Source organism: Anser brachyrhynchus (genome assembly GCF_964034855.1).
Source record: "Anser brachyrhynchus genome assembly, chromosome: 7".
Lineage (NCBI taxonomy): Eukaryota > Metazoa > Chordata > Aves > Anseriformes > Anatidae > Anser > Anser brachyrhynchus.
This window is the reverse complement of record NC_137701.1, coordinates 23,016,257-23,039,728: the sequence shown is the minus strand read 5'-3', so window position 1 is coordinate 23,039,728 and position 23,472 is coordinate 23,016,257. Positions and strand designations below refer to the sequence as shown.

General features: G+C 35.8%; 1 protein-coding gene across 7 annotated transcripts in view; it reads right to left on the bottom strand.

The window, feature by feature from the left end:
- The window catches only part of GRB14 (growth factor receptor bound protein 14), a 66,227-nt gene that overhangs the window by 28,539 nt on the left and 14,216 nt on the right, over positions 1–23,472 (bottom strand). For 2 of the 7 annotated variants that reach the window (XM_080601291.1, XM_080601290.1), the window contains exons 2-3: positions 20,655–20,743; positions 18,104–18,271 (exon numbers count right to left, since the gene is read on the bottom strand). The exons of 2 other annotated variants lie outside the window; for them this stretch is intronic. In XM_080601291.1, the coding sequence (XP_080457417.1) occupies positions 18,104–18,166 (63 nt within the window). In that variant the 5' untranslated portion in view covers positions 18,167–18,271; positions 20,655–20,743. Of the gene's footprint in view, positions 1–18,103; positions 18,372–20,585; positions 20,604–20,654; positions 20,744–23,472 lie in introns of those variants that run through there. 3 more of the 7 variants (XM_080601288.1, XM_080601292.1, XM_080601289.1) reach the window with 3 other exon arrangements.

Genomic DNA, 23,472 nt, shown 5'->3' with positions numbered 1-23,472 from the left:
TAATTGGCAAGTTCAAAGGAATAGACACAATTCACTAGTGCCCTATTGTCACAAGCTTTGCACAGGGACTAATCCCATTTAAGTCACCAAAAAGAGTGTGGTGTTTTTTTTTTGTTGTTGTTTTGCTTTTTAAAAAACAAAATGATTTTAAATTCTTCACCACAGTCCAGAAACTCAGTATTGTTACATTTTTTCCTTTTATTTCTTTTTAAAGAGTATTTTTTAAAAAATAAAGTATTTTTAAAATAGACAAAACTCAAAAAATGAAAAATATTGAGGCTCCTGACATCAGGATCAACTCTTATTTGTTGTCATGTATTTTGGAATAGTGACATAGTCCCTAAAACAATACAGATGTATGAGATTTTATTATAAATACAAACATTCAGGTAAATATGTGAATTAAGAATAGAAGATTTGATACAACATTAAACATACCATTACCATTAGTTACCATTGTAAACCCTTGATTAAACATCAAGACACAAGTTCTTTAAAGATGAACATGCGCGTGTATTCTGCTCTAGTGAGGCCACACCTCAAGTACTGTGTTTAGTTTTAGGCCCCTCACTACAAGAAGGTCACCAAGGCCCTGGAACATGTCCAGAGAAGGGCTACGAAGCTGGTGAAGGGCTGGGAACACAAGTCCTGTGAGGAGCGGCTGAGGGAACTGGGATTGTTTAGTCTGGAGAAGAGGAGGCTCAGGGGAGACGTTATTGCTCTCTACAACTACCTGAAAGGAAGCTGTGGGGAGCTGGGGGTAGGCTTCTTCTCACAGATAACTAGTGAGAGGACTAGAGGGAATGGCCTCAAGTTGTGCCAAGGGAGGTTTAGGTCAGAAATCAGGAGACATTTCTTCTCAGAAAGAGTAGTCAAGCATTGGAACAGGTTGTCCAGGGAAGTGATAGAGTCACCGTCCCTGGGGGTGTTTAAGGAAAGGTTGGATCTGGTGCTGAGGGACATGGTTTAGTGGGTGACATTGGTAGTAGGGTGATGGTTGGACCAGATGACCTTGAAGGTCTTTTCCAACCTTAATGATTCTATGATAATTTTAAGTCAGGCCTCTAATACTACCTTAGTAAACTAATGCTCGTTTCAAGCATCTAAGGAACAATCAGCCACAGATTGTTGTCTCAACTTGTTACAGCAGCTCCTTCTCTGTTTTGTGCCAAAGTTGGTAGGCAAGTCAGCTGCGAGTTCCAACTGTACATCCTGACACCTGCTTCCCTCCAACTAATGGCAGAAATCCAAAAATAAATTTAAAAATAATTAAAAAAAATCAGGCCGTCTCACCCATGCTATCCTAACATCTGAACAAGAAAAGCAGACTCCATTTGAAAACCACTTACATATTAGAACACGCTGGTGGCCATACTCCTCTCAAAAAATAAATAAATAAATAAATTTGCTTTTCTTTATGGAACCACAACAGTTCTGTTTCAAACTTTGGCCCAGCATATCAAATCATCATGAAGTCCATGATGATTTGCTTTAATATTTCAGCTCAGGAGTTCCACATGAGGTTCAACCACCCTTGCAACAACACTAATCTACAGGATAAAGCAAACATTAAATCCCACTTCTGAAGTTGTGAAAATATCTCTGCTCATGAATCAACATCCTCAAAGCAGAGTCTTCTAGAGAAAACAGGCAGGCCTCAGAGAAAGTTAATCCATAGTCTCCACAGGCCTAGCTATAGCCAAGTACTTACCTTCAATAGAAAAGGCAAAAAGACTACATCAATATTAAATTAAGGATCAATACTGGCAAAACAACTGTGGCAGATAGCTCTTGTTGGTTTTACAAGATTTATATGCTTTAGCAGCATTCCCAGTGTTAAACAAGTTAGACTGGTAACAACAGAGTCTGCTGGCAGCTTGGTCTTGTTCCATACACAACCTAAACCCTTACTCCAGTCCACACAAATGATGGTTTGCAGTTCAGGATAAACTGGCATGAAGTATTTCAATCCATGAAGTGTTTAAAAAAATTCAAAGACAAAAATAAGAGCTGTCTGGCAGGGTGCACTGTGAATGGGGTGGTAGGCTGTACAGTTGAGTAGACAAAACAGCATCCCATGACCTTAAAACATGTCCTACTCTGGGCAGTACTAAAGGGCAGACAGCTTCATTAGCCTCTTTGATATGTCTGTATCAGGCTGATCTAAAAAATTTTACAGTCTTAAGTGCCAGAAAGAAAAGTGACATTATGGAAGGGTGAAAGATACAGAGAAGATTAAAGTGACTTTCCTAGCATTTCTCCACATGCTTCCAATAAAGCCAGGATGAGGATCCACATCAGCTAGGGACACTGTGAGCACAAACTAGCACTAGCAGCTACAGTTTTCTTCAGCTGCTCATCAAGTGAGGTGTTCTGCTTGTTTTACAGCAAGATCACGTACAGCCCATGTTGAGGCTCTTGATGGATGATTTTTAGAGAAACTCTTTTAAAAAGGGTTAAGACACGGGGTGCAGATGACTAGACTCTTATTGCTGAAGAAATAGGAAAAGACATTTTAAAATGCTGAAGACAGCAACACAAGCCATGATAATGAGCTGCCTGCGGCCATTCAACTTGGGGAGACGGAAGCCTTGAAGGTGGCCTTGGACTACAGCAGCACAACTAAAACAAAACAATACAACACAACAGCAACAGGAGAAAAAAAAGTGTCTGTACTCTGAGAGTTCTCTCACCTGACTTTCTCAGTATAGGGAAATAAATCCTGTGCAAGTCTACGACAACTGATCACCCCAGCTCATAGCTATTACATGCTACTTTATAAAATACAAATGCTGTGCCCTTTTTCTCTTCCTTGCAAGAGATTCAAATACAGCAGGAGACAGCAGACAGGCAGTCACCTAATAGACCCTTCTGAACTTTTGTTACAGTTTTAGTTTAATGAATTGAATGTGATGGTGTAAATCTCATCAGTTAGAGTGACCTTTGAGGGGATTTTAATTAGAAAAAGTTGCTCTGTCCGCACTTTCTGCTGTATGTTTGAAGCAACGTCTAGCGTAGGATTTGCTGGGAACATATTTTTTTCCATGGGGAGTGAAACAAAAAAAAAAAAAAATCAAGTCAGCTTTCCATTGTTTCATTGCAAATACGATGCAATAGATACTTCTCTTGCCAGAAGTAGAGGATGCTCTAAGAGTTAAAGGGTGGCAGGATTATGCTAAAGATGCAATTTTGTTGACCTCTTATAGGGATGAGAATGCTTGAGTGACCACTTCTTTACTTTTATTAGCAGTTATCACTGTGCATTAGTCTGATCAGTCATCCTATCTCTCATTTTTTCCCTAATTTTTTTCTCAAAAGTATCACATAAGAAAAGATATGATAGTTGAGAACAAGCTATCATTCATTTTCATTACCATATAGTCTCAAGCTTTGTCCTATAGCCAGCCATGTATTTTGCCTTGACTATATTTATTAGAAGACTGTTAGGAGAGAAAAAAAAAAAGTTGCCTCCATTGTGCTCAAATCTTCTTTCCTGTCTAACTCATAAATACACAGATTTTAGCTATTCCCAAGGCCAGAAGAAACATCTCAATAGCTTCCATTTAAGCCACCAGAAGTAAGAAATCAGCAACTCCAAGATCTTCTTAAAAGAGGAAAGCACAAGATTGAGCAGGACAAGCATCAATCATTTTCATTGCCTATGGGACCTGGCAAGGAGGTACAGCTTTCCTACCCATCCTCTTTCCATTTTTCAATATATTAAAAAATCAACCAAGAACCCAAAAGCACATGCAATTCACCTTTACTCCTCCAAAAATTCTATTGCTAAGAAATGTTGTTTCAAAATAAAATACATTTTTGTTTCTATTTCACTCATCATCTTAACTCAGAATGTAAAATCAGTGTTGAAAAATGTAACAGGATTTAACATAGAAGAGAGAAAGGAGACACTATCAAAGCAGGAAATAATTAGAAGGAGAAAAAAAATCAGAAACTGCTTAAAGAAAAGGGGTATAAGTAAAAGAGCATATAAGGTAATCAGTGTGGGAGGAGCAAGAGAAAGCTGGACTCAACTTTCTCAAGTCTCCTTCCACTCTCAACCATCATCTCCACTACAATAATTAAATAATGTGTTCCACAGATTTTTAAGAGAGGGTGTCCAAGTCTCTGATTCTTCAGAATTTTCAAGCCATCTGTTCTGGAAGTTCCAATCTGCAGAAATGACACAAACATATGGAAAGACCATACCCTGCACTGAGCAGTTTTATATTTCAAACTAAGTCCTGACTTGTGAAAAAAATCCAGGTAGATCCAACAGAAAAAGAAGCGTGGAGAACATGGAGTCCATATTTAGGTGCCTACATCAAATAACCTGAGTTACAAGATTTTCATTGCAACTGTATGGCCATGAAATCAATGGATGACCAGCACCTTTAAATATATATCAGGCCACTTCTATTTATAAAGATACAGGTATCTAATTTTAGCTCATCCATTCCTCTTTTTTTCTCCATGAATAGAACATTACAATTTCAGTCACATTTATGTTAAACATAATGTAAGTACAAAACCATGCAGAGTTATTGTATGCAACATCAGCCCTTAAAGAGTCTTATACTCCAGGGTGCCAGACATCCCTAGAGATCTGCTTGATAAAATGCTAACCTCTGTCATTAGTATTAACTAACAGCCTATTTGTTTGTTCCCAAACTTCCAATCTTGCTCCCTGGTAGACAAAGCTTTGTCGTTGTTGTTGTTTTCTTTTTATTCTTGTAACTTATTGGTATTAGCAGATGATAGAGGAATTTGAAGTGTATTTGACATTGGAAATTGAAGTGTATTGAACTTGGAATTGAAGTGTATTTGAACTTGGAAATTTCTAGCATTCGGAACTATTTTACAACTTCTAGTCTGACTTCTTTTTAGAGAGCCTTTTTATAAGAGCAAGCAAAACTTTGGATTCATAAAAATATTCAAGGACACGTTAAGTCAATTAATTTAAAAAAAACAGCATGCTGGTAAAGTTAATTGTGTGAATGCAAGACTTCCCCTTCAAATACCCTAGACTACAGGTAGAAGGCCAGCTTCCACTATTCTTCCAAAAAGGAAAATTCAAGGCTGAAAGGATTCTTACAGTTTGTAGAAGTCTATATCTGTAATATTTTTTTTTTTAAATGATACAATGATTAACGGTAGCTGCTCATTGCAAAGCAACTATACTCCATTGCCGCATCATGAGCTTTCAAAAATTTGTCCTGTAGATGTCCCTGTGATGCCCCCTCTCTTCTGAAGGATGGTTCACAAGTCATTGCATGATTTCTGTGCAGATTTGTCAATGTGTACAATTGGGCAGGCAAGAACTGTCATCCATTGATTAGGGACAATTACCGGAAAGCATGTACATGGGGGAAGAAGGCAAATCTGGGACAAACTTATGTGAAAACCTGGTTACAGAGAATCCTGACTTCTTACCTGAAACAGAGTATAGCTTCAAGAGGCATAAGGAACACTTCCCATACAGAAACATATATAACCAGTAGCTTAAGTGACATGAACATTAGACTTCAAATCTCTGTCATGCATGGACTCCCTTTATTCTTATCAACCTCTGGAAGGGAAATTTTAAGATCAGCCTGCCAGCAACATTTTCTATTCTCTAGCTCTGATGTTCTAAAATGCCTTGCTTTCTTCTCAAGGTACTCAACAGAAAATTGATTAAAAAAACAGCCAAGATAGGTAGATTGGACACTCTAGAAGTGACATGAAATTAAATGAAACCATCATCTTTTACAGTAGGACCATCAATCCCTTTAAAGGGGAAGTTGAGCACCTTGTAGTTAACAAAACTGAACATAAGTTAAGACTCCACTCACAGACAACAATGACTGAAAATACCAAAGAAGGAAGTAGCTTCCTGAAGGAGGAATAACTGCTCTCCCAAGTGACCAAAAGTAAACTTTGTACACATTTATCTGTTATGGACAGATTGAGTTAAGGTCCCACAAAAAGCATCAAAGATTTAAATGTACTAATAATTAATTAAGTCTCTGTCTTGCAATGAAACCATGGTTCAAAGAAAGGAAGTACAAAGTCTAAGAAAATTACCTATTTTTCCTACCATGACCTAAAACACATTGAATTTTTCCAAGATTTACCAAACAAACATTCTGTTAGGATATTATGTTAGAAGGTACCATGAATTTAAACATTTTTGAGTAATAGGCACATTATCAACTAAAACAATTTTTGTTCATTTTCTATGAAAGCCCTCTGACAAATTAGTATGGCAATCTGGCAATCTATACCATTGAGCCCATACAATCACCCCCCTTTGCTTGACCCTTAGCATTGTCCTCCCCAATCCAGCATGAGACTGACCATTCTATGAATGGAAAAATCACACATGCACACAAAAATCTGAACAGCAATATGGAGAAGTAACAAAATTATTTGAGATTTACTGTACACAAAAAAGGTCCTATTCTGAGTTTCAAAATAGGCATTTTTCATCTGAATTTGGGCAAATCAATATTAGTCCCTCAGTTTCCTTTTTGTAAAAAGGGGCAAGGGAAATGAAATCTGTTTCTGTACAGCAGGGTAACAGATTGAACACATTAAGATTTGTAAAGCACTTAGACTTCCTCATATGACTACTGCTTTAGATGTGTAAATATGTTGTATTATAAAAAGGAGGTTAAATTATGCAGATCTACAAATTATAATAAGCTATGTGCAAAAATATACCAGCAAAGTTCTTTCAAACTAAGGTTATGACAATCACATTATGATGTTAAAAAAAATGGCAGAATGAGGACAATGCTGACAAGCAATCATCTCAAAGACAACGTCAGTAAAACTGAAGAGAAACAAGGTTTGAAAGACAGCAAGAAAGTTAAAATATAAATATCATTATTTAATCCTGAAGTTTATACATACACTTTTACAATATTGGTCAACAGAAGCAAAAAAAAGTTATAAAATATTTCAGAATTTCTTATAAAACTGAACAAAAGGCAAGGTCTAGAGAAAGCAACTTCCACGCTTCAGACAATTAACTCATACTACAACTATTTTTAGAGAAAAAAAGTGAGATTATTCTTAACTATTAGCTATAGTTATATGAAACTTTGCTCAAAAAGTTACTATAATTAGACCACTAAATACCAACAATTACACTGTGAAGTTCAGTACACTGTAAGTAGGAATTGCAATAGTAAATAACATACAGATTAAACACTGCAAGTGAAAGATTCGTCACCATCACCAACCTTCACCACAAAGAAGCAAAGCAAGAGTAAAAAATGCAAAGTGAAGTAAAAACCACAATAAAGCCCTTAAAAAAATGCACAAATTTATAAATAAAGTGGAGGGGGAGTACAGGGCAATTTATTTAAATACAAAGTCTCAAAATATTCTGCCTCTCTTAGTTGTGGGGGTTTTTTTGGGGGGGTTGTTTTGTGATTTTTTTTTTTCAGATGATGGAGATTCCAAACAAGAGCAGCTAAAGAGGCATTTCAAGTACAACTGGCAATATGTGAATGAATAACTAGGAAACTGTGAGGGAATTTAAACATCATTGACAAAAAAAATCAAATAGAATTCCATGGAATAGCAGAAATCAAAGAGAATTAGCAGGTTTGCTAGATGATTCAGCAGCCAAAGGATCACTTATACAAGATAAACACACTGCAGAGTAGCTAAATGATTTATTTGCATTAATTATTCACAATGACTTTGGAGGATTATATTCCCAGATCTACTCTTTACATGTGAAATCAAACTCATACTTTAAAAAGAAGGTAAACTGGAAATGAAAAAGCAAACAACAAACAGTTAAAATAAGGTTATACGCTCTAAAATGTAAAGAAACTTAAATGGCAAACCTCAGTCTATCCTAACATAAATGGAGGCTGACACTCCATCTCTTCCTTCATCTGATGAAGATGGCATATAAACTTCTGTTGAGTCCTGGGAAAGAGGAAAAGACCATCTGCTACACAAGGAACATTGCAGCAGATTAATTTTGGGGTGTTGCATTGTGAATTTGTGACACACTGTTGTCAGGCAGATAGGTAAGGATCTACTAACCATACCTACTTTGTCTCTTCCTAGAAAAAATCCACTCTTAAAATTTTCTTCATCTTGTTCAAAGCATTTAGTAGAATGGTTTACAGTAATCACCATACTTGTGAAAAATCTCGGTGATTTAATGCAATTCACATTGATTGGCATCAATAACTTTTCCAAAGTCCTTGAAAAGAATACCTTTCATGAAGATTGAACTCATGGAGTTAAAGACTGCAGGATAAAGGTAAATTTAAAATGAATCGTTCATTTTTAGAATGGCTGGTTACAGTCAAGTAAATTCAGACTCTCACTCATGCTAACCTCTGAATCAGAGTGGAGAACCCATGTCTTACAAGCCATGATAAAAATGAGTCTTCGTTATTTTTCATTATATGACTGAGCAATGCTAAATGTGTATATTAACATCTGACAAAGAGTTATCTAAAAATCACCTTGGCCCTGAGAAAGGTAGAAGTTTCCCAATTTCCGTCTTCCATGTACCTCTTACTTACAGCCAACTAGTCAAACATAGATCACTTCTCAATCTCAGTGCATGGTACATATGGACCCCTGGTTAATTTAAACCCAGTACATAGATATGTAGATCTCAATTACAGTTCTGTATCTTCCTATACACTAAAAATAAGTAAAAAAGAAAAATAATCCAGTAAAGCTTTAGTAGAATTCTCTAACCAAGGAAAAGTAATTTTAAAATTCATTGGAGAACATAACATAATCCAACTGTAGAACAAGTACATTCATATGCAGGCTATTCTCTCCTCTACCTATGCACCACTACGTCTTAGTGTCAAAATCTCCATGCTCTTGTTCAGCATGTCCAGCCAATACAGTTCACAGTACAAAGCTTAAGTTACTTAGGCTAAATGTACATGCTCTATGACCCACTATCTTCACTGAGAGCTCCCTTAATATTTCACACAAAATGCATAGATAATTGCTAAAATAACTAGCAAGGTACAAAAGTCATCTTGCTAGTGGCTAAGGGTTCCATATTTTTCCCCTGTATTTTGTCCTTTGTGACAAACGTTTAAAATCTACGGGTTGATTCGAAGACAATATTCAGACTGGACTTGATTATTGCATTAGGGCTAATAACAGCATACTTTCAAGCAAACTTTTTTTAATTAAAAGTTAATTTAGTGCTAATGTAACAGGTTAGATAGGTGGAAATGAACAGCTTACTAGTCCTATTAGCAAACTTATGCTACTTAGCATCTTAAGTCCTTTACTTCCACATCAATTGCTGTCTCAACTTTACATAGCTTTATATATTTAATAATAATACACAACATTATATTTTACTGCACACCATAACACCACTCAGAATACACTTACCATATGGACAAATATACAGTTAGATTAACAAGACTTAAAAAGAGGGAGGGGATTGAAATATTATACTAGAAGATTCAAAGAATCTGACTTGAAGGAGGAACTTCCATATTTCATTTTAAAAAAATGTTTGTGAAATGGAAAATGAACAGAAAATAAAAATGGTTCTCAAAGCACCAGTGTTCTTTATCCCTCCAAACTAGAAATATGGTAGAAATTATTGACATACTACTGCACCTTCCAAAGAAGTCATATACAAAGATCAGGGGAGAAATGAATTTTTTTATATAAAGCCACTAAAATACACCTGTGTTTTTTGTTTTCTGTGTACAACAAAGTTAAGGGCAGAATGTTATCAGTCTTATGTTTGACTAGCTTGTCCCTATTTGTGTCAAAGCGTTAACATTATTTAAATGAGGCTTTCTGTATTTAATAGTTCAGTTTGTCCAACATATCCTTCGCTTGTCAGAGATAAATAGAATGCTGTGTTCCAGCACAAGAGAAAGCAAATCTGTTACTGCCACATTCTGGCTGCACTCTATGTTTCTGAAGAGATACCAGCTATAAAAAGAAGTACCTATTGTTTCTACCAGGGTTTTCACGCTATGTTGCTGGTTTCTCAGCAGAGCATATCTCTTGCTGAAACAGAGGAAGACTAAGACTCTAAACAATTTGTTTTATATAAAAGTTCTGGCTTGAACTACAACACAGCTTCAAGTCTAAGAATACCTTTGTCATTGCCTTTATTACTTAAGTATTCTCTTGAAGGTCACTAGAGGAAAAAAGTCTGTAGACTCAGTAAGACTGAGTTTTAGGTTTTCAGCTTAAGAAAATTCAGTTTGGAAATTTTCACAGAATTTCTAGAGTGGTACAAGCAATGTTCAGAGCAAATATGACAAAGGCTATGTAGGTTAATCCATCATACTAAATAGTTGGTTTAAAACCACAGAATCACAGTATCATTAAGTTTGGAAAAGACCTCCGAGATCATCTGGTCCAACCATCCACTCTACCACCAATATCATTCACTAAACCATGTCCCTAAGTACCACCTCTAACCTTTCCTTAAACACCCCCAGCGACGATAACTCCACAGCATCCTTGAGCAACCTGTTCCAAGTACTTTGCCATTTGGTAATTGAATTGGTAAATTTCAGTGATGAAAACTGCTCTGCTGGGTCAGACTACAGCAATCTCGCAGCCCAGTACTGTCTCTGGGCATCTGTTTCTAGTCACTGTTGGTATATAACAGCAAGGTGTGACTGCTGTAGAATAGTTATCCTGACAGGATGTTTTATCCTTCAGCACTTTCAAACATCTTTCATTTCATTCACATAGTATTGCTCCTTGAAGCCAAGGCATAAAATCCAAATAAAGTGTAAATCCTGTAATAAAGCTAGCAAGCCTACTCAAGCCATGCAAAACTTTCAACTAGACACTGTCACATTAATACAGATTTGTCGGCAAATTTTGCTGACAAATCCAAGCCACTACAGGGAGCACCTGGGCATGGAATTTAGTTCCTGTGTTAAAGGCCAAAACTTGATAGTCATCTAATGCAAAACAGTCATGAAAACAAGTGGAACAAAAAGAATATTTTAAAAGGATGATGTTGTAATAGAAACTAATCATTTCGGTAATCCAATATATTTTGACAATATTTACCTGTAACCATGTGTTCTAAAAGGAAAATGAGGTATGTAGACTGAACAGTCTTCAATCACACAAGAGAACTGGGAAGTCACCAGTACATTTTTCATCTCTTCACATGCTGTGATAACCTACTTCCAGAGGTCTTCTGGGCTGTCTGTCTGTTTCTTCTTTTTACCATACACAGTCCACGTTCAGATCACCATAGAATGCTCATAACACAAAATACATATAGCAGTCTTATCAAACAGGATACTCAGAAGTGTGGTGACAGACACCAATCCAACGATAGTTAAAATCAATACAACTGAAGGAAAATCAACAACACAGAGCTTGCATATGCAGCTGGTGGATAATTTGATGAGCTACTTATGTCTGGCTGTTATGCTAATACAAGACAAGCAGAGGGCTCCAACTGCTATTCAGTCTAGATACCATTTAATTGCTAAAATCTTGGAGAAGGGAATTAACTGGTTTAGAAAATAAGCCTAAGCAGTCCAAGAAGAAAGCATGATGTTATTTTAGGGCAGAGGTTGGAGGTAGAAATGATACAACATTCAACAAGAGTAATGAAAAAGACTGCAAAGAAAGCACAGTATGCTGAGCAAAAGAGAAAGAGGATTCCAGTACGAAATAAAGGAAAAGCACTACAGATGTCAGCTGAACACTTCCTCCAGTCCCTCCTAAGATTTTTTAGTGGTGCCAAATGGAAAAGGTATCTGCAAAGAAACAAGCAGTACAAAGTTTTAACCACAGGGAAGTGCAATGCATATTAAACAAAAGATGACTCCCCAGGTTAACTTTTTTTTTTTTTTTTTTTTAAGTCCCAGCATGTGTACTGGTAGAGCTATAAGTAAGTAGTCCAAGACCTCCCAAAGCTTATGATGTGCCCGAGAGAGGAGATGAAATATGTTACTGGATAGAATACAAATGAGGAGTAAAAGACTTCTCATCTCTTTGAGTCTGTATGGGTTCAGAGCCTCACATCCAGTAAAACTTCCACTTCTTAAGCAAACACACAAACAGACTTTGCAACTCTGGCTCAAAAAGCTGGGTATGTATTCTTAAAAAGTTTGACTTATCTTGTTTTTTACTGTTCCCTAGGCACCCATTATACACTGTACCAGAATAAATCTCTTCTCATGTAACTACTTTAAGCTATGGAAAACAAGTTGCTCTGAAATATGTAATCATAAATAAAGGATTGAAAGCAACTGAATACATGCAACTTTGAAAAAGAAGGTTCAGGAAGACAATGCCAATTGTAAGAGACTAAGATGGACTGGAAGCAAGGTAAAATCTTCAGTGTTAGAATAAATTTATGTTGATTCAAAAGTTTTGATCATACAGTCATAAGTTCTTTTTTTTTTTTTTTTTTTTTTTTTTTTAAGTCTTTAAGGCAGCTGGCATTTTGTTGGGGTGGGTCCTGCCTCTGTTCCTGACTCAAAAGCAGAAAAACAAGGAGTTGGGCTGTGCAGAACATGGCAGTACCCATAGCAATAGCATGGAAATAAGGAATCAAGAGAGCTTGGATCTGAGTAATTCCTTGGTGCAAGGTGACACATTTTCTTTGTACGTATTAGTATTTCGCTATTTTATCAAAAAGTAAATAAAATCTTCTGTTTTTTCAGGTATTTACTTATGTATCATAGCATGCTGAAAGGCACACACAAAAGACATGTAACATCAGTATGGAAAATTTGATTTTTAGCATAGGACTGTCACTAGTACCTAGTGTGCTGTATGTTAAGTTTCTCCCTTCACAAACAATGCAGTATAATAAATAAAGGATTTACTACCAGTAGAAATAACTATTTGGCAATGACTCTTGATTCACTTCAGGGCTGAGTAATACAGTCTGAAGGTCAAGTTCTGACTTCTTGAAGCCTAATTTATTCAAGAGGAGACTAAAGTTCTAGAGCTAGAAAATGGCCAAGTACTTTCTTCAGTTGATGAAAAAGCTGGGTTTTTTTGTTGTTTTTTTCTTTCTTCCTCCAAAGGATTTTCTGCCAACAGAAAAGGATTATGAGCAGAGTAGGGCACTAAACACAGCCAATTTCCTTGGTTACTGTATGAAGGATGTTAGATGTTCAAAGAAGGCAAGAAGAAACTGAAAAATGTATCAAAGGTCTGTTCAAGAACTGAAGACAGAGAGGAGACAGAGTGCAACGTTAATTGTGCCTCTAAACCTTGTCATACTATACAAGGGACAAGTAATGACCAAGTGTATTAAACCACTAAGGTTTTTAAAAGACTTTCTAAAAGCTCTGCACACTCATTATTCACTCTCTTATACATACACACACACCCCTAACTTTCTTGGCAATATGCAACATAGTGATATGCATTTTAAATTCCAAGATCATTGATGGTTTTGTATAAAAAATATTATAAAAAATTTGATTGCTCATAGGGACTGGAATATCACAGGGTAGGTCCCCCTATCCCCTCCCACACCTTCCCACTCCACCCCCCTCAGTAAAGTTAGTCCCATTTTGGTTTCATTTATATGTTGTGGGATCATTTTGATACAGAACAAAAAATTTACTGCTTCTAAGAACATGAAACCAATAAGTATGACTGGTCAAGTGGTGCGTGACTGTTTGAGAATAAAGAATGCATTCTCAAAGCAGAAATTGGTCCCAGAACCTTCCTAAAGTATAGTATCAGATCTAGATTTGCTTGGCCAAAACCTTCGTGAGAAAAAGTGCTGCGACACTTCCCCTAAGGAGGCCCTGTCAGTAGCTCTCTCCTTAACAGTTCCGGGGCTTAACGAGGCATAACCAGACCTCTTCCACAAAGAGGAAATGCCACTGTGCCTCCCTCCTCCTTCCTTATCATCCACAAACAACTTCCAAAATCACATCAGACTCTGTCATGAACAGGTAACTTAATATCTGCAACTACAGTATTACAGATTACTGAATCTGAGGCAGATGATCCTTTCATAGCTTACATGAAATTTGTATGTTCCCTAAGACAAACATCTGAGGCAAGAGGTAAGCACCTGTAGAAATAGTTCCACGCAGTTTTTATGTATTATCAAGAGGAAATAAGCGCAGCTATCTTAGTACATGTTACTTGCCACAAAGATGGCAAGACCTTTCCTTGAGACTACATACTAGCTTCCCATTCTGGCAATTTTAAGCAAACTTCTTTCAAAAACTAACTATCCATCTCCTGCATGGAGTTTGTGTCTCTGCCCATTCCTATATATATACATACATATATGTATTTCTGCTCCTCAACCTTTCTTCAGGCTTAAAACTTTTACTATTTGTATCAAACTCTGCACATCCAGTATCAGTACATCCAGATGCTATAACCCAGTAATTTAAATAAGATCATTAAATCTATACTGAATTTCCAGTCAGGCCCATTGTATTACTTTACCTAGTGGTTATTCCCAATATTTTCTCTCACACCTCCCAGCAAGTCATGAAGAAAAACATTCCATTAAAAATAAGATATAACAGCGATTCAAAATGCTTCACCTCAACCATCACTGTTTCTGACGACTGTTCCCAAAGTCTTTAAAGCACAGTCAAACCCATCTCTTTTCTCATGTGTTTTCACATCTTTGTAGGATGTTACTCTTTCATTACATTGTACAAAAGAGAAAGAGGGTATGGGTGGTGTTTATGCATCTCTGAATGACTATTTTTTCAAACTGTCCTTATGAGGACATGCTGCATACATGAATGCTTTGTCTGTCTCCAGATATTTCCATTTAATGGCACTATTACCATATCACTTAAAGTGCATTTATGTAAAATTCCTGGATTAGCACATTGGCCTTTCATCTCAGGGAACCCAAATGCGAAACTGAGAAATTACTTTCACACTCCTAGCCTTGCAGACGGACATTGATAATTCTCAATACAATTTGGCTTAAGTGACCATTTCTGCTTAGCGGGAGCGGTGGGCGTTCATTAAAGCAGTGTGTGATTTCAGGCCAGAAAAAAATAGATGGAAGAAAGATCCAAGAGTATCTTGAAAACTGCTCAAATCCAGGATTGTCATAAGCATGCAATCTAAACCAAATGCTCATTTTCTAATCATTCTTCTCATATTCAATTTATTCTTCTAACTATTCAATCTAAAATTTCTTCCATTAAAAAGAAACTATGCGATCTCTTCAAGAATCACTAGAAATTGTTCAGCTGCAATGCATACTACCTGTGTACACAAGGCCTTCCAACATTGTGTGACCTAGTGTTCTAGGAAGTTCCGAACTGCTGTGAAAAAAACAATTCTGTTTATACACCTTGCATCCAACATCAGCCACTTAAGTACTCTTCTACTTATCACACAACAAGTCTAGCAGACCTGCAGATTTTTATCTTGAATAAATAAGTGATTTGTAACTGACTGTAAAACATTGTTTTGAACGTGTTATGACCTTTTAAATCTCATTTCTTAAAAACATTTTTATAAGAGTAAAGAGTTATTCACACAAAAGATTAAAAAAGACACTTACTCTAACTGTGTTGGATTAATTATATGTCTAGTCTATATAAACACTATAAATCTGGTTTTAATATTGGATATGCATAATTCCCCATGCTTATTAAGCAACTCATTTTTCTGCCTGTGTGAAAAGACCCCTTGGAATCTAAATGAGGCCCTGTAGCTTTAGTTAAAAATATAATACTTAAGAATAAAATAGATCAACTATGATATATACTTCTTTCCTGATTTTAAAATAGAAAAAGTTTTAAAAAAATTGACAAAACATAATAGTTACTTGGAATGAAAATGAAAAAAACATTCAAGAAATTGGCATAACAGCCAGATTATCACATTAATAATAAAAAATGTCACTTTTTGTGAGGGAGGAAAAAAAGATTCTTTCAGTACCACAATTAAACTAGACTTCTTACATAAACACTGATGCTTATATTAAAGAAATAATTGAGGATGACCAATAGCCTAAAATATTACCTTATGAACTAATGCTGAATTTTCTCTTGACAATGCAGTACTAACATAACATTTTTATATTGCCAATGTCCAGGTTCTTCTTACATTATAGAAAATAGAAATTGAAGATCACCTTTTACTTAAAGCACTCCAATTTCAATGTTTAACAGAAATACTATTTAAAAGCAGTATCTGGAGCAACTGATTTGAAGGCACTACATACCAGAATAACAGTTTATGACTGCATTGTATTTCTATGTTTCTAATGTCCACAAGAAACAAATTCACACATGTGCATGCATGCATGCACACATACTATCCCTTACAAGCTAGCCTCTTTCTTGCCCATTCCTGCCTGCCTTCCTTCCCTGTATTATTCCAGTTCCAGGAATTAGGGTAGTGCTATAGAAGTAACAAAAAGAACCTTGTGAATGGAGAGAGGAGATACATTTGCAGGGAATTCTACTGGCACAAATATAAACATCATGAGCAAAACCAGGACACAAATTTGGCATACAATGAGCCCTCAGGGAGGATACACACCTCTGAGAACTTTCGCAACTGTGTGCAATCCAATATCTACCTACCTAATTCAACATCCTGTGCTGCTTCCTCCTCCCACATCCAATATTTTTATTTTGGGCTTGCAAAGCACACAGATAAAAGAAGTAAAGCCAATAGGCCATTTGATAGTAGTGTGAAAATATCTGTGTTTTAAAATAGGAGAGAATGCACAGAAAACTACCTTACTCACCATGCGTTAGTAGAGAACAACAAAACTAAGTTTGCTTAGAGAATGATGCTCATCTCTCAACAGCAAAAAATGAAACGCAATCCATTAAAATATACAGTACAGTTAAAACTGAGTTTCCTAGCCTTCAGTATGTTAGACTGAGTGAAGTTACACATCTCTCTCCTCCCACATAGCACCATGCACTGCTCTGTGCATAACAGAGGAGTCCAATACAACTACACACTGCAAGAACAAAGACCTTCATCTTCCTAACATACAGATAACCAAATAACAGCTGAAAATAAAACTATGACAACTGAAGATTTGAGGTAGGGGCAGGGGGACTGGGAGGCAGGGAGAAAGGAAGGGCAGGGAACCACAGGGTTGGAAGAGTGAGATCTGAAAAGCTAAACTTCAATTTTATTTTTTTTTTTTAAGATCATTTCTGTAGAGTGCTCTTACACAGTATCTCTCTCTTATGCATCTTGCACATATCTGAATCTGAAAGGAAAGTTACTATACCAGAAAAGTTATATATGACCGTGTAATTAAGATAGCACTGAAACTGCATGTCCACGGGCTTCCTCTGCAACTCAAGTGAGAAAGTAATCTGAAAGAACAACAAATCCTAAATCAGTAACAGCTAAGCATTCATATACTATTTTAGCCCCACTGGACCTATGCCATAAGAAGTATATGCTGTGTTCTATGTAAACTGCTGATAAGAACCATTTAATAGCATAATGGAGATTTATATTGCCATACATCATGTATATTTAAACTTTACAGACATCCCCAATGCACAGAGTTACACTAGGCAACCCTAATGTACATAGGCGTAATGATTTTGTATTACTTCCACATTTTAGTGAGATTAAAGAAAAAAAAAAAAAGGCCAGCTACACCAGCACTGTAACCTGCTACAGTGGCTAGAGCAAAGCACTGTACAGTGTTACCCTGATTCCCAAAGTACATGATGAACCATCCACTACTAAGATGCCATCCAGAGAGGGTGAGGAAGAAGTATGTTGTGTTTAAAGCTGGTCAAAAATCTGTATAAGTGGACTCCAGTTATCTTTCATTAAGATCAGTACTGTATCCTTTTACAGAGGTATATTTCAATATTCTGAAATGCAATAATGATACTTTATATTTAAGAACTACATTAATCTATAATCAAATTTCTTCCATAAATTACAGAATTATAATGACAGAGAAAAAAGCACAGTAACAAAAATATATAAATATATACATATAAATATTATGTTCACATGTAACAGAAAATAAAAGTTATTACACAAGAAAAATAGAAGATAAATATAGCTATGTTTATTTAAAACACTGTTTATTTACTCTAAGCAAATGCATTATCAACTCAAAATAAAATTAGTTACAAGATTGATTTAAATGCCATACCCGTTTCTGCAGAGTTATTGGCATAACTGCAGGCAATGTCACTCTTCTTGAAGACAAACTCATGTCTGCTTTCCTTAGAACTTGACAACCTTCACTCAGGTGGTACCATGAAACAGAACTAAGTACTTTGCAATATTCCTTGAAGCCTAACTTCTCATAACCCAAATCCTGTAGAGTCAGCGCAAAGAAAAGAGCGAGAACGCAGTTAATGTCACTCTGTTTATCTGAATCCAATCCTACTCAAAGGCAATTACATAAGGCCCTGGGGTAGGACTAACCAGGAATCAACCAACCAAGGAGCTTAAAAACCTGTCTTCTGTCCTTGGGAAGGCCCACACTGATATCTCTGTCTATAAAAACAAGCACAACAGCATGCATTTCTATCACACAGAATCCTGTCTTCATTGTCCAAAAAAAGAAAACCAAATTGTTGAAGATTGTATTCTAGCATTTTATAACCACCACTAATGGTTACAGCAGTGATGTTTTTTTCCTGGTCTCTTTCACCAAATAAAATAAGCTTCTTTATCAGTGCTCCTGATAGGAGCTCCTGATAGTTTCAGGAAGGTAACTGAGCATAAGAATAGGTGCACTGAATCCATTCCACATTTCTTTATCAAAGAACTATCTTTATTCAAAGCAGAGGAAAAAATCCCCTTTTACTTAAAGTAATGCAATTTCTACCTTTGCAACACAAAGGCTTGGAAAAGTGATAGGTAAAATGTTACAGGACTTATGTACTTTATGCATTAAGTATCTCAATAAAAAGTCTGGTTTCATTAATTTGCTTAATCTCAACCAAGAAAGTCTGAGTTTTTTCTTTCCTTTTATGTCAAAAAAATTCTTCATTGCTTACATGAGGTAATCTATAATCTTTTCTAAGGGTCATGCTTAATAGCAGAAATAAGTTTTCTATTCTGTTTTTATGCAGCATGAGTAAGCAAAATTCTGTTGTAAACCAAATAATTAAATATGTTAGAACTGTGATATCGGATATTTGTCTTACAATTCTTGATCAAGCAGTTCATATCAAAAACTTTGCTTACCATAGGTTAAGGCTGCAGTCGTTCTGCAAAATGATTCATATCAAGCATTTGTAACATTTCAAAAAATAAGATACCAGTTATGCAGACTACTATAGTTTCATAGAAAGTTACTCCAAAGAAACTATTTAGTACACATTAATTAGACATACTAGAGGTGTTGAGAACTGATCTGGAAAATATTAAAAACAACCCATGCCACAATTCACCTTAACACATTGATAGTGTTTTTCCCTAATTGGATACAAACACACCCTTTAGTAATCTCAAAATGTGTCTTGGCTCCCGGACATAAGAAATTACATACCAGCAATTTAAAGATTAACAATGTGATTTAATGTAATTTGCTGTTGTGAGAGTTTTGTAAGTGGCAAAACTACATAACAAATTACTGGTACCAGTCAGATACTTTAGATTTCATAGATTCAAAACATTTATTCCTGTGCTAGATTACCTTCCTGAATCCTAAAATCAGTAGATTTCAGGTATATTCTGTTGATGAACAAAATAAACTCCGTAAACACAAGAAAAAACTAGAGCAACAACAACAAAACACTCTCTCCCCAAAAACACAACTTGCAATTCGTTGGTATTTTTACCTGCAGCTCAGATAGTGATAAATCACTAGCAAAGAATAGGAAGTAAAGACAAATATTTTCCTAAATTTTCAAAACCTGTTGTCCTTGACTGTGACATACAGGGCGAAAAAAAAATGACAAGAAACTCATACCAAGTAATAAAGAGAATTTGTTTGGAAACAGACATTTAATCCTTGTTCAGTTAGCTTTAAGTAAAGAGCTTTTAATAAAGCCATCAAATCAGGGAAATATACAGGAAATATTAGCCATTTTCATGTCTCAATAATAAGCATTCATTTTTAAATTTGACTCATTTTACATCGAGTCTATAGCAGCAGCAAATTCATAGTAATTAATCTTCTAGATATTACATACTATACACTTATTTACTTCTATTTTTCGCTCTGAAGCTCCAGTCCAAAACTCTTAAGATTGTTTTGAGAAATTAGAAGAATAAACATGATCTCCAGAATAATTGTGTGTTAATTCTGTAACATTCTTTTCCACTAGGGATAGCTATGACAAATGTTTGCAATTAGGTTTTTACCTTTCAGGCACACAGCTTTTATTTCCTATGAGCACATATTCTCAAGATTTTATAGCATGACTTCAAAATTTTGCGGTAAGATTCAGAAAACAACTTGCAGTACCAGAGCCTGATCCTGTAGGAATTCTACTCCCAGGAATATTATACATGTACGTATTTGCAGCACTAGACTATAAAACTCCCCTTATGATCTTTTTTCCTTGGATCTTATGGAAAAAAAAAAGTTTGGGAAACAGTAACTGTAAATCTTGGTGCGCTGCATTAGTGGCTTTATTGGGAAAGAAACAAAAATAGCCCAAGCCTTTTTTTCTTACCCCTGGGTATTGAAGGTCCTTGTCTCTTCAAAAGCACATGTAGCTTTATGTTCTATGAATAATACTGACCTATTTGTCTGCAAGGTGAAGCAGGGAATTATTTTCCTCAGTGAGACTATCTATATTTTATCTTCTCCAGCCAGATATACAGGTCAGACCTATTTGGAAAGTAAGCAAACACCTAAGTGTTGTGTCTCACTTTTGTTTCAAAAAGCCAATATCGAGATCTGATTTGATTTTAAACAACAAAAGAGAAAATTCTACAGTCATTTACTAATGACTGTACACATCAGATGCACCAAAGATACTCAAAGGAAAATCAAGAAATACTTTCAACTCTTACATTTCCAAACACAAACACTGAGTTAATAATTTTTTATTTCTTTTAATGACATTTCAACTTCTGAGGACAAGCCTTGCAGAGTCAGTTCACCATCTGAAAGCCAAGTTGATAGATGTGAGATAAAAGACGGCTCTGAAAGCCAATTATGCCTTCAGGCAAATATACATAATCACTTTCTTTTCTACAGGTGAAAGACTTGGCTTGTCCATGGCAGGTATGCAAACAATTCTGGTGGACAAGAAGGAAATCAGATCCAGCTCACTTGTTTGAGAGCTCTGTAAAAATGAATTTGTTTATGCAGCTTTTCACTCCTATTTTTGTCACTCAGTTACCAGATATAGTTCTAAAAACTCTCTTCAGATACTTTTTAGATACTTCAAAATATAAACAATCCCTACTTCTTGCCACTAAAGAAAGCATGACTAAATTGAGTGGATAAGAACTGAACAGCTCTTAGTAAGAGTTAGCAGTTCCAAATACATGCTTTATAACAACATATGTAACACAGATATCCTGCTAGCAGAGGAAGGTCAGTGTTGTACTTAAGGCACTGGATATGGAGTCACAACAGCTGATTTTATTCCTGGCTCTGGCAGACATAACAGGAATGTGGGCATTTATAAGTAACAAGCAAAGCAGAGACAGCTTTTGCCTCTGTAGATGAAAAAATAAAATCCAGAAAACATAAATTCATTAAGGTTAAAAAAAAAAAAAAAAAACTTCGACACTATTTTTTTATACTCATTTTTCCTTTAAGCTAAATCAGAAGATTATTACACAAGACCAATGTGAAGCCAGGTAGGTTATTTGTTGTACAGTCTGCATTCGTGTTCATGTCTGCTTGGCACAAATGGTGACTTGTGTCACTCTACTAGAGCAAGAGTCAGTTATACCATCAATATGACCGTGGAAACATATATAGGGTATTTCTTGCATAGGTTTGTCAAATAAAAAAAAAAAAAGTTTTTTTTTTTTTTTTTACAGCTGAAATAGGACTATCCCACAGGAAAAAAAAATGCTTCAAAGTGATGTGAGCCTTTCTATTCCTGTAGTCCCTTACACAAAGAAACTTAACAAGGTCTTATTCCTCAAAACAGAACATACAGTGCACCCTCTTAGAGGGTTGATAATAACTGATTCTATGCAGAAATGATTGCTTTAAAACAGACTATATTACCTGTAAAGCAACATACGTATAACTTGTCTAGGGATTTCACAGTGAAGTTTGCACCATCATCTCTCTTTTTCTGTCTCTTCATACAATTATCCACCTATTTTATACTTCTATTTTGAGAATAATGTGGAGAATAACGTGCTTAAAAATAAAAATAATTAAAAAAAAAAAACAGAACTAGCACAATTCATAGATTCAGTTCTTCCTCTTTCAGCCTTTCCATGTATGAGGTAGGCATTACAAAGAACACACCACGATGGAGCAGTTTAATGGCAAAGCAAGATAACTGCAGATCCTAAACCCTGCACTGAAAAGCCATCTCCAAATTTGTAATTTCATAGTTCTCAGTGGATTGCTGTTCTTTTGCTGGCAAAGCAGCATGTACTGCACGAACTCTGAACTCCTTTTTAATGCTGTCCCTGAATTACTAACCCATTCATCAGCTTCCTTCTTCCTCCTGGTTACAGTTATGGGTCAAACTGACCCTTACACATACACAAAACCAGATTCTCAGATTAAAAATCTCAGACACTATTGACACTCAAGATTACAAACTGGTTGTATTAGAAAACACTTTTCTTATCAAGTCATAGTTTTTCAAAGGAAAATGCATTTAGCAACCAGAACATGTTGCAGGAAGAAAGTGAGCGGACAAAGATACGTAAGGCAGCTTCTTGTGCTACAACTGAATCACTGGCTTCAGTTTTACTCTCTCCATATGTTCCTGTTCTGAAGGAGCTAGTTTCATTTGAAAAGCAGACGCCCCGTTAGTATCTGCTACACAGAAATCAACCAATGACAGCAGTCAGTCATGCAAGTGAGGAAGCTCCTCAAATAATGTATTTTCTTCACTGTATGTTCAGACTGCTTAGACTGAATTGGAAATGTGTTTTATCTCAGAGTCACAACAGTAAATATTCTCTTAAATCTTATTTAGAGGAGTCGATATGAGTAACTTCCCACATGGCAATTTTCATACTTAGGTAAATACAAATCCTAATTCAAAACTGTAATGCTCCTGGAAGAGTTTTAAAAGTGGATAACAATCATATAAGGTTTGTACCAATGCATAAGCCCCAAATACAAAGACTGGGAGTAATTTTTCCATCACTTCTCCACAGTAGCTCTCTAGAAAAAGCCTAGACATATTCATTCCTTTCCTCTCCAGCAACGTATGTATTGCTTATTTGCATTTATCCTATAAATTCCCTTTATTTGGGCCTGAAAAGCTGAGTAATTGCTGTTTATAAATTTATTCTGGATTTGAGAAAAGGAACACCCAACTATTATTAGTTCATCCTTCAGCAGTTCCAGTAACCTATTGCTTTAGAGTATCTTATATCTTCTATACAGCTTGATTGACACAGTAA